Source organism: Cherax quadricarinatus, unplaced genomic scaffold, assembly GCF_038502225.1.
Source record: "Cherax quadricarinatus isolate ZL_2023a unplaced genomic scaffold, ASM3850222v1 Contig2364, whole genome shotgun sequence".
In the NCBI taxonomy this organism is placed as follows: domain Eukaryota; kingdom Metazoa; phylum Arthropoda; class Malacostraca; order Decapoda; family Parastacidae; genus Cherax; species Cherax quadricarinatus.
The window spans coordinates 17501-30035 of NW_027197390.1; the positions used below are offsets into that span (position 1 = coordinate 17501).

The 12535-nt window shown below is 42.2% G+C and overlaps 1 protein-coding gene across 2 annotated transcripts in view; it reads left to right on the forward strand.

The window, feature by feature from the left end:
• The window catches only part of LOC128704793 (uncharacterized), a 13765-nt gene extending 2263 nt beyond the window's left edge, over positions 1 to 11502 (forward strand). Inside the window, exons 3-7 of one of the 2 annotated variants that reach the window (XM_070081330.1) lie at positions 614 to 694; positions 5826 to 5996; positions 6420 to 6529; positions 9693 to 9775; positions 10315 to 11502. In XM_070081330.1, coding sequence (XP_069937431.1) covers positions 614 to 694; positions 5826 to 5996; positions 6420 to 6529; positions 9693 to 9775; positions 10315 to 10528 — 659 coding nt within the window. In that variant the 3' untranslated portion in view covers positions 10529 to 11502. The remainder of the gene's footprint in view (positions 1 to 613; positions 695 to 5825; positions 5997 to 6419; positions 6530 to 9692; positions 9776 to 10314) is intronic. The other variant, XM_070081331.1, reaches the window with a different exon arrangement.
• Positions 11503 to 12535: the final 1033 nt, after the last annotated feature.

A 12535-nucleotide genomic window follows, 5' to 3' on the forward strand; every position in this document is an offset into this window, starting at 1 on the left:
GTGTACTATCATGTATATCATGATTATATCTCCCCACTACAGTGTACTAACATGTATATCATGACTATATCTCCCGACTACAGTGTAGTATCATGTATATCAAGACTATATCTCCCCACTACAGTGTACTAACATGTATATCATGACTATATCTCCCCACTACAGTGTACTATCATGTATATCATGACTATATCTCCCCACTACAGTGTACTAACATGTATATCATGACTATATCTCCCGACTACAGTGTAGTATCATGTATATCAAGACTATATCTCCCCACTACAGTGTACTATCATGTATATCATGACTATATCTCCCCACTACAGTGTACTAACATGTATATCATGACTATATCTCCCAACTACAGTGTAGTATCATGTATATCAAGACTATATCTCCCCATTACAGTGTGGTATCATGTATATCATGACTATATCTCCCCACTACAGTGTACTATCATGTATATCATGACTATATCTCCCCACTACAGTGTACTAACATGTATATCATGACTATATCTCCCCATTAGAGTAGTATCATGTATATCAAGACTATATCTCCCCATTACAGTGTAGTATCATGTATATCATGACTAAATCTCCCCACACAGGGTTCCTGGGAGAGAGGGACGGCTACAGACAGGGGACTACACTGCTACAGAAAACTCACAGCTACCCATTGCTACCAGAAGGTCACTGTATAACGCACGACTTGTTATTACGTACATCTACCTATAGTGAATTATTCTGTATAATGGTTTAAAATATACATAGTGTATACTCGTGTATAACTGTGTATATTACAGTGATGGAAGGCAGTTGTGTGTCTTAGCGAGGTTATTATGACAGTAGTTAAACCTTGCTATAACGGACTTTATAAAAGACCCTATCTCTTATTAGATACCTGCTATAACGAACAACAATGTCGCACTTTGCTATAACGAACACTAACATTTTCAAGATAGTCTTAACACATTCTAGAAGTGTTGTAGTAGCCCCAGGATAGTCTTAACACCTTGTAGAAGTGTTGTAGTAGCCCCAGGATAGTCTTAACACCTTGTAGAAGTGTTGTAGTAGCCCCAGGATAGTCTTAACACCTTGTAGATGTGTTGTAGTAGCCCAGGATAGTCTTAACACCTTGTAGAAGTGTTGTAGTAGCCCCAGGATAGTCTTAACACCTTGTAGAAGTGTTGTAGTAGCCCAGGATAGTCTTAACACCTTGTAGAAGTGTTGTAGTAGCCCCAGGATAGTCTTAACACCTTGTAGAAGTGTTGTAGTAGCCCCAGGATAGTCTTAACACCTTGTAGAAGTGTTGTAGTAGCCCCAGGATAGTCTTAACACCTTGTAGAAGTGTTGTAGTAGCCCCAGGATAGTCTTAACACCTTGTAGAAGTGTTGTAGTAGCCCCAGGATAGTCTTAACACCTTGTAGAAGTGTTGTAGTAGCCCCAGGATAGTCTTAACACCTTGTAGAAGTGTTGTAGTAGCCCCAGGATAGTCTTAACACCTTGTAGAAGTGTTGTAGTAGCCCCAGGATAGTCTTAACACCTTGTAGAAGTGTTGTAGTAGCCCCAGGATAGTCTTAACACCTTGTAGAAGTGTTGTAGTAGCCCAGGATAGTCTTAACACCTTGTTGAAGTGTTGTAGTAGCCCCAGGATAGTCTTAACACCTTGTAGAAGTGTTGTAGTAGCCCCAGGATAGTCTTAACACCTTGTAGAAGTGTTGTAGTAGCCCCAGGATAGTCTTAACACCTTGTAGAAGTGTTGTAGTAGCCCCAGGATAGTCTTAACACCTTGTAGAAGTGTTGTAGTAGCCCCAGGATAGTCTTAACACCTTGTAGAAGTGTTGTAGTAGCCCAGGATAGTCTTAACACCTTGTTGAAGTGTTGTAGTAGCCCCAGGATAGTCTTAACACCTTGTAGAAGTGTTGTAGTAGCCCCAGGATAGTCTTAACACCTTGTAGAAGTGTTGTAGTAGCCCCAGGATAGTCTTAACACCTTGTAGAAGTGTTGTAGTAGACCCAGGATAGTCTTAACACCTTGTAGAAGTGTTGTAGTAGCCCCAGGATAGCCTTAACACCTTGTAGAAGTGTTGTAGTAGCCCCAGGATAGCCTTAACACCTTGTAGAAGTGTTGTAGTAGCCCCAGGATAGTCTTAACACCTTGTAGAAGTGTTGTAGTAGCCCCAGGATAGTCTTAACACCTTGTAGAAGTGTTGTAGTAGCCCCAGGATAGTCTTAACACCTTGTAGAAGTGTTGTAGTAGCCCCAGGATAGTCTTAACACCTTGTAGAAGTGTTGTAGTAGCCCCAGGATAGCCTTAACACCTTGTAGAAGTGTTGTAGTAGCCCCAGGATAGTCTTAACACCTTGTAGAAGTGTTGTAGTAGCCCCAGGATAGCCTTAACACCTTGTAGAAGTGCTGTAGTAGCCCCAGGATAGCCTTAACACCTTGTAGAAGTGTTGTAGTAGCCCCAGGATAGCCTTAACACCTTGTAGAAGTGTTGTAGTAGCCCCAGGATAGTCTTAACACCTTGTAGAAGTGTTGTAGTAGCCCCAGGATAGTCTTAACACCTTGTAGAAGTGTTGTAGTAGCCCCAGGATAGTCTTAACACCTTGTAGAAGTGTTGTAGTAGCCCCAGGATAGTCTTAACACCTTGTAGAAGTGTTGTAGTAGCCCCAGGATAGTCTTAACACCTTGTAGAAGTGTTGTAGTAGCCCCAGGATAGTCTTAACACCTTGTAGAAGTGTTGTAGTAGCCCCAGGATAGTCTTAACACCTTGTAGAAGTGTTGTAGTAGCCCCAGGATAGTCTTAACACCTTGTAGAAGTGTTGTAGTAGCCCCAGGATAGTCTTAACACCTTGTAGAAGTGTTGTAGTAGCCCCAGGATAGTCTTAACACCTTGTAGAAGTGTTGTAGTAGCCCCAGGATAGTCTTAACACCTTGTAGAAGTGTTGTAGTAGCCCCAGGATAGTCTTAACACCTTGTAGAAGTGTTGTAGTAGCCCCAGGATAGTCTTAACACCTTGTAGAAGTGTTGTAGTAGCCCCAGGATAGTCTTAACACCTTGTAGAAGTGTTGTAGTAGCCCCAGGATAGTCTTAACACCTTGTAGAAGTGTTGTAGTAGCCCCAGGATAGTCTTAACACCTTGTTGAAGTGTTGTAGTAGCCCCAGGATAGTCTTAACACCTTGTAGAAGTGTTGTAGTAGCCCCAAGATAGTCTTAACACTTTGTAGAAGTGTTGTAGTAGCCCCAGAATAGTCTTATCACCTTGTAGAAGTGTTATAGTAGCCCCAGGATAGTCTTAACACCTTGTAGAAGTGTTGTAGTAGCCCCAGGATAGTCTAAACACTTTGTAGAAGTGTTCTTGTAGCCCCAGGCTAGTCTTAACACCTTGTAGACGTGTTGTAGTAGCCCCAGGCTAGTTGTAGTTCCTTGTAGAAATGTTGTAGTAGCCCCAGGATAGTCTTAACACCTTGTAGAAGTGTTATAGTAGCCCCAGGCTAATCTTAACACCTTGTAAAGTGTTATAATTGCCCCAGGCTAGTCTTAACACCTTGTAGACGTGTTGTAGTAGCGCCAGGCTAGTCTAAACACTTTGTAGATTGCTCTTGTAAACCAAGTCTAGTCGTAACACCTTGTAGACGTGTTCTTGTAGCCTGAGGCTAGTCTTAACACCTTGTAGACGTGTTTTTGTAGTCCCAGGCTAGTCTTAACACCTTGTAGAAGTGTTCTGGTAGACCCAGGCTAGTCTTAACACCTTGTAGAAGTGTTCTTGTAGACACAGGCTAGTTTTAACACCTTGTAGAAATGTTCTTGTAGCCAAAGGCTGGTCCTAAAGCCATGTAGAAGTATTCTTGTAGCCCCAGGCTAGTCTTAACACCTCATAAAAGTTTTCATGTAGCCCCAGGCTAGTTTTAACGCCTTTTAGACTTGTTCTTGTAGCCCCAGGCTAGTCTTAACACTCTGTAGAAGTGTTCTTGTAGACCCAAGCTAGTCTTAACACCTTGTAGAAGTGCTCTTGTAGCCCCAGGCTAGTCTTAACACCTTGTAGAAGTGATCTTGTAACCCCAGGCTAGTCTTAACACCTTGTAGAAGTGTTCTTGTAGCCCCAGGCTAGTCTTAACACCTTGTAGAAGTGTTCTTGTAGCCCCAGGCTAGTCGTAACACCTTGTAGAAGTGTTCTTGTAGCCCCAGGCTAGTCTTAACACCTTGTAGAAGTGTTCTTGTAGCCCCAGGCTAGTCTTAATACCTTGTAGAATTGTTCTTATAGCCCAAGGCTAGTCTAAACACCCTGTAGAAGTGTTCTTGTAGCGCAGACTGGTCCTAAAACCTTGTAGAAGTGCTCTTGTAGCCTCAGGCTAGTCTTAGCACCTTGCAGAAGTGCTCTTGTAGTCCCAGGCTAGTCTTAACACCGCGTAGAAGTGTTCTTGTAGCCCCTGGCTAGTCTTAACGGCTTGTAGAAGTGTTCTTGTAGCCCTAGGCTAGTCTTAACACCTTGTAGAAGTGTTGTAGTAGCCCTAGACTATTCGTAACACTTTATAGAAGTGTTGTAGAAGCCCTAGGCTATTATTAACACCTTGTAGAAGTGTTGTAGTAGCCCCAGGCTATCCTTAACATCTTGTAGAAGTGTTGTAATAGCCCCAGGCTAGTTGTAACACCTTGTAGAAGTGTTGTAGTAGTCCCAGGATAGTCTAAGCACCTTGTAGAAGTGTTGTAATAGTCCCAGGATAGTCTTAACACCTTGTAGAAGTGTCGTAGTAGCCCCAGGCTAGTTGTAACACCTTGGAGAAGTGTTGTATTAGTCCCAGGCTAGTCGTAACACCTTGTAGAAGTGTTCTTGTAGCTCCAGGCTAGTCTTAATACCTTGTAGAAGTGTCCTTGCAGCGTAAGGCTAGTCTTAACACCTTGTAGACGTGTTTTTGTAGTCCCAGGCTAGTCTTAACACCTTGTAGAAGTGTTCTGGTAGACCCAGGCTAGTCTTAACACCTTGTAGAAGTGTTCTTTTAGACACAGGCTAGTTTTAACACCTTGTAGAAATGTTCTTGTAGCCAAAGGCTGGTCCTAAAGCCATGTAGAAATATTCTTGTAGCCCCAGGCTAGCCTTAACAGCTCATAGAAGTGTTCATGTAGCCCCAGGCTAACTTTAACGCCTTTTAAACGTGTTCTTGTAGCCCCAGGCTAGTCTTAACGCTCTGTAGAAGTGTTCTTGTAGACCCAAGCTAGTCTTAACACCTTGTAGAAGTGCTCTTGTAGCCCCAGGCTAGTCTTAACAATTGTTGAAGTGTTCTTGTAGCCCCAGGCTAGTCTTAACACCTTGTAGAAGTGTTCTTGTAGCCTCAGGGTAGACTTAACACCTTGTAGAAGTGTTCTTGTAGCCCCAAGCTGGTCCTAAAGCCTTGTAGAAGTATTCTTGTAGCCCCAGGCTAGTCTTAACACCTCGTAGAAGTGTTCCTGTAGCCCCAGGATTGTCCCAAAATCTTGTAGACGTGTTCTTGTAGCCTGAGGCTAGTCTTAACACTTTGTAGAAGTGTTCGTGTAGACCCAGGCTAGTCTTAACACCTAGTAGAAGTGCTCTTGTAGCCCCAGGCTATTCTTAACACCTTGTAGAAGTGTTCTTGTAGCCCCAGGCTGTTTCTAAAACCTTGTAGAAGTATTCTTGTAGCCCCAGGCTAATCTTAACACTTTGTCGAAGTATTCTTGTAGCCCCAGGCTAGTCTTAACACCTTGTGGAAGTGTTCTTGTAGCCCCAGACTAGTCTTAACACCTTGTAGAGGTGTTCTTGTAGCCCCAGCCTAGTTCTAACACCCTTCATTTACACCTACAGTTCTACAAGATGGAATCTACAAGGGAGAGGAGTTCCGGTTCCTTCTACCTAAGGCGCCAAGGAAGGTGGTGATCCTTGTGAGAAGTCCCTGGGAGTCCCTACTAGCCCTGAGACACTACCACGCTGCTGGTCACACTGGCTTTGCTAGTTCTAGCTACTTCAGGGGTACTAGTAAGTCTCTAGACTAGTCTTAGGTGTAATGCCTAGGAGTCTTTATTGATGAATAAGACACATGTACAACACCTGGGTGTCTTTATTGATGAATAAGACACATGTACAACACCTAGGTGTCTTTATTGATGAATAAGACACATGTACAACACCTGGGTGTCTTTATTGATGAATAAGACACATGTACAACACCTGGGTGTCTTTATTGATGAATAAGATAAATGTGCAACACCTGGGTGTCTTTATTGATGAATAAGACACATGTACAACACCTGGGTGTCTTTATTGATGAATAAGACACATGTACAACACCTGCGTGTCTTTAGGATAAGATTTTACATCAATAAAGACACCCAGGTGTTGTACATGTGTCTTATTCATCAATAACGACACCTAGGTGCTCATAAACACATATGCTTGCAGACTGGAGGAACTTCACAGTAGAGAGAGCAGAGATGTGGGTCAGCCTGAACACTGCTTGGTTAAGTGTACCCAACACTGATGTACATGTTCTACATTATGAGCATCTCCAGGTATGTGTGTGTGCTATGTATGCCTCCAGGTATGTGTACTCCTCCAGGTATGTGTACTCCTCCAGGTATGTGTACTCCTGGTATGTGTACACCTCCAGGTATGTGTACACCAGGTATGTGTACACCTCCAGGTATGTGTACACCTCCAGGTATGTGTACACCTCCAGGTATGTGTACACCTCCAGGTATGTGTACACCTCCAGGTATGTGTACACTCGTATACTAAGAGTGTATATTAATACAAGTGTTGTATACTGAAGTGCATATTAATACAAGTGTTGTATACTGAAGTGCATATTAATACAAGTGTTGTATACTGAAGTGTATATTAATACAGTGGACCCCGCATAACGCTATTAATCCGTTCCTGAGAGCTCAATGTTATGCGAAATTATCGTTATGCGAATTAATTTTCCCCATAAGAAATAATAGAAATCAAATTAATCCGTGCAAGACACCCAAAAGTATGAAAAAAAATATTTTTACCACATGAAATATTAATTTTAATAAGCACAAACTTAAGAAAACACGCACAGTTACATGACACTTACCTTTATTGAAGATGTGGTGATGATTGATGGGATGGGAGGAGGGGAGACTGGATGGTTTTAGTGTTTAGAAGGGGAATCCCCTTCCATTAGGACTTGAGGTGTCAAGTCCTTTTCCGGGTGAGAGTAAGACACATGTGCAACATCTGGGTATCTTTATTGTAGACGTTTCGCCATCCAGTGGCTTTATCAATACAAATTCTAGGACATAACTTGAAGACAGTAGAACTATGTACAGAAGATGAGGTAATCAGTCCCTCAACCTAGGAGTAGGTGCGAACAGCACCATAGTCGACTATGGTGCTGTTCGCACCTACTCCTAGGTTGAGGGACTGATTACCTCATCTTCTGTACATAGTTCTACTGTCTTCAAGTTATGTCCTAGAATTTGTATTGATAAAGCCACTGGATGGCGAAACGTCTACAATAAAGATACCCAGATGTTGCACATATGTCTTACTCTCATCTTGTCGGTATTATATACCATTCGTACACATCCTTTTCCGGGGTTGCTTCCCTTCTTCTTTTAATGCCACTAGGACCAGCTTCAGTCACTGGACTTCTGTCGCACAATATATCTGTCCATAGTGGCCTGTACCTCTCGTTCCTTTATGACTTTCCTAAAGTGTTTCACAACATTGTCAGTGTAACAGTCACCAGCACGGCTTGCAATAGCTGTCTGAGGGTGATTTTCATCCATGAAGGTTTGCACTTCAAGCCACTTTGCACAGATTTCCTTTATCTTTGTAGTAGGCAACTTCTTCAATTTCTCTCTCCCCTCCTCCGAAGCAGTTTCCCCAGGTCTGGCCTCTTGCTGTTGAAGTTGATCTAGCAGCTCATCGGTGGTTAGTTCTTCATTGTCCTCCTCCACAAACTCTTCCACATCATCCCCACTAACCTCCAACCCCAAGGACTTCCCCAATGCCACAATTGATTCCTCAACTGGCAAAGGATTCTCAGGGTTAGCCTCAAATCCTTCAGAATCCCTTTGGTCTACACATTCTGGCCACAGTTTCTTCCAAGCAGAGCTCAAGGTCCTCTTAGTCACTCCCTCCCAAGCCTTACCAATAAGGTTTACACAATTGAGGATATTAAAGCGCTCTCTCCAAAACTCTCTTAGAGTCAATTGAGTTTCTGAGGTCACTACAAAGTACCTTTCAAACAGAACGTTTTTGTACAGTTTTTTGAAGTTTGCAATAACCTGCTGGTCCATGGGCTGCAGGAGAGGAGTGGTATTAGGAGGCAAAAACTTCACCTTAATGAAGCTCATGTCCCCACAAAGTCGCTCTGCCACGTCTGTAGGATGACCAGGGGCATTGTCTAACACCAGGAGGCACTTAAGGTCTAATTTCTATTCAGTTAGGTAATTTTTCACAGTGGGGGCAAATGCTTGGTGTAACCAGTCATAGAAAAAGTCCCTAGTGACCCATGCCTTACTGTTTGCCCTCCACAGCACACACAAATTAGCCTTGAGGTTATTCTTTTGCCTGAACGCTCTGGGAGTCTCAGAGTGATACACTAATAAAGGCTTCACTTTGCAATCACCAATAGCATTGGCTCACATGAGAAGAGTAAGCCTGTCTTTCATAGGCTTATGTCCTGGGAGTTCCTTTTCCTCCTGAGTAATGTACATCCTGCTTGGCATTTTCTTCCAAAACAGGCCTGTTTCGTCACAATTAAACACTTGTTCAGGTTTCAGTCCTTCACTGTCTATGTACTCCTTGAATTCATGCACATTTTTTTCAGCTGGTTTTTGGTCCGAACTAGCAGCCTCACCATGCCTTATCACACTATGTATGCCACTACGCCTCTTAAATCTCTCAAACCAACCTTTGTTGGCCTTAAATTCACTCGCATCACCACTAGTTGCTGGCATTTTTCTAATTAAATCCTCGTGCAACTTCCTAGCCTTTTCACTTATGATCGCTTGAGAGATGCTATCGCCTGCTATCTGTTTTTCGTTTATCCACACCAATAACAGTCTCTCAACATCTTCTATCACTTGCGATCTCTGTTTCGAAAGCACAGTTAAACCTTTGACAAGAACAGCTTCCTTGATTGCCGTTCTCTTGAACACAATAGAAGCGATGGTTGATTGGGGTTTACTATACAACCTGGCCAGCTCGGAGACACGCACTCCACTTTCATACTTAGCAATGATCTCTTTCTTCATCTCCATAGTAATTCTCACCCTTATTCCTGTAGGGTTGGCACTAGAAGCTTTCTTGGGGCCCATGGTCACTTATTTTTCAGGTGAAATCACTATAAAAAGGCTGCAATAATACGAAATGTTCCGATTGTCTGCTTGAATGTTACTGCGGAGGCTGGCTTGTAAACAATGCCACTGGCAGAACAAGTGAGGCTGGCTCAGGCCGCATGGACGTGTCTCGGACGAATCGCGTTGAGCGAATTTTTTAGCACTATGCGAGGCAAAATTTTATCAATAAAATGTATCGCTATGCGGATTTAACACTTTGCGATGCCAACGTTATGCGGGGGTCCACTGTACAAATGTTGTATATTGAAGTGTATATTAATACAAGTGTTGTATATTGAAGTGTATATTAATACAAGTGTTGTATACTGAAGTGTATATTAATAAAAGTGTATTCCAGCACGGGTTGGAACAAGAAGCGGTCCGGTTAATGGAGTTTCTGGGTCTCCCACTTGATTATGGCAGGATAGACTGTCTGGTCAGGTAATACAATGATTTCTTTAATACACTCTTGTATAGCAATAGACTTCTATATTAGACTGGTCAGTTAATAGACTGCTGTGTTGAATAGAATGTTCTATAGCAATAGACTTCAGTATTAGATAGACTGTCTTGAATAGTAATAGACTTCTATTTTAGACTGTCTTGTACAGTAATAGACTTCTATTTTAGACTGTCTTGTACAGTAATAGACTTCTATTTTAGACTGTCTTGTACAGTAATAGACTTCTATTTTAGACTGTCTTATACAGTAATAGACTTCTATTTTAGACTGTCTTGTACAGTAATAGACTTCTATTTTAGACTGTCTTGTACAGTAATAGACTTCTATTTTAGACTGTCTTGTACAGTAATAGACTTCTACTTTAGACTGTCTTGTACAGTAATAGACTTCTATTTTAGACTGTCTTGTACAGTAATAGACTTCTATTTTAGACTGTCTTGTACAGTAATAGACTTACAAATTAAATGAACTGTCTTATATATATTTAATAATAATATTACCCTGGGTATGACCACAGGTACCCTGAAGGGAGGTTCCGGCGCCCTAAATACCCTAAGCACCTCCAGGGGTATCGCTTTCCTGCCCGGGCCATCCAAATCCTGCAGGATGGTATGGATAGTATTAACACTATCCTGGGTCGTGGAGGCCATCCTGTCCTGCCAGTCCAGCTGTACGGCTTCACACCTCTACCTCTGACCTCTGGGGACATGCCCGTGTCTCGTGGTGGTTAATTGCGAGGGATATTGCTTGTGTTTTGTGGAGGTCGTATATAGAGGGCATGCCTGTGTCTTGTGGAAGTCGTATATAGAGGACATGCCTGTGTCTTATGGAGATCATATATAGAGGCCATGCCTGTGTGTCATGGAGGTTGTCTGCAGAGGACATGCCTGTGTCTTATGGACGTTGTCTATAGAGGACATGCCTGTGTCTTGTGGAGATTGACTGTAAAGGACATGCCCGTGTCTCATGGAGGATGATTATAAGGGACATGCCCGTGTCTCATGGAGATTGGCTATAAATGGATATGCCCCTGCTCTAAGGAGCTAGACTACTCAATTCCACTACAATCCTCCACTACCAGACATGGCGACTGAACCACTGAAAGCTGTCAGGCCTATGCCAGGAGAACATACACACACACCCGTACCCTCGCGTGTTCGAATTCACAAAGTTCCAACTTAAGGCATCACAGAAACACAGGTGAATCTACTTCTGAAACCAGTGATACAGGTGAATCTACTTCTGAAACCAGTGACACAGGTGAATCTACTTCTGAAACCAGTGATAAAGGTGAATCTACTTCTGAAACCAGTGACACAGGTGAATCTACTTCTGAAACCAGTGATAAAGGTGAATCTACTTCTGAAACCAGTGATATAGGTGAATCTACTTCTGAAACCAGTGACACAGGTGAATCTACTTCTGAAACCAGTGACACAGGTGAATCTACTTCTGAAACCAGTGACACAGGTGAATCTACTTCTGAAACCAGTGACACAGGTGAATCTACTTCTGAAACCAGTGACACAGGTGAATCTACTTCTGAAACCAGTGACACAGGTGAATCTACTTCTGAAACCAGTGACACAGGTGAATCTACTTCTGAAACCAGTGACACAGGTGAATCTACTTCTGAAACCAGTGACTGTTGGTCAAGACTTGCATCGCGCCATCACTACCCACCAACACACGTCAGTATCATCACTGTCATACTCATTATCATCATCATCATTATCATTATACTTGGTAACAAATTTCTTCAGTGTACTTAAATCAAAATCATCTTTCTATTAACCCACACCTAATACATAATAATAATAATAATAATAATAATAATAATAATAATAATAATAATAATAATAATAATAATAATAATTTATTACCATTATTATTATTATTATTATTATTATGATTGCTTATAATGATTATTGCATTATTAATATTGTGTTTATTCAAATAAGATTATGTCAAAAATCAATTTTTGGGACCAATGTATACATGGTATACATGATGTATGACTTGCTGGCAAGAAGGGCCTAAGGAGCAGCAGACATGTTCTTAACATGTTTTTATTTAAAAAAAATAAAAATCTTAGTATCTTTAAAGAAAATTTAAGATTTTCTCTATCCATGAGAGATATGATAGGTGATGTATCTATGTTATGTCTCTGAGTATTATTAAGAAGGATGATCAGCACAGAGGCAGGACCAGGAGCTGTGACTCAACCCCTGTAGTCTCATACAGGTGAGTGCAGGGACCAGGATCTGCGACTCAACCTCTATAGCCTCATATAGGTAAGTACAGGGGCCAAGAGCTGTGATTCGACTCCTGTAGCCTCATATAGATGAGTACAGGGGCCAGGAGCTGTGACTCAACCCCTGTAGTCTCATACAGGTGAGTGCAGGGACCAGGATCTGCGACTAAACCCCTATAGCCTCATATAGGTAAGTACAGGGGCCAGGAGCTGTGACTCAACCCCTGTAGCCTCATATAGATGAGTACAGGGGCCAGGAGCTGTGACTCAACCCCTGTAACCTCATATAGGTGAGTACAGGGACCAGAAGCTGTGACTCAACTCCTGTAACCTCATATAGGTAAGTACAGGAGCCAGGAGCTGTGCCTCGACCCCTGTAGCCTCATACAGGTGAGTATATGGGGTGTCTGGTGATGGGATCTTGATGTGAGGAACTAGAGCTGAACTCATCTTCCTTGGATCAAATTTATGTTCAATAATTAGC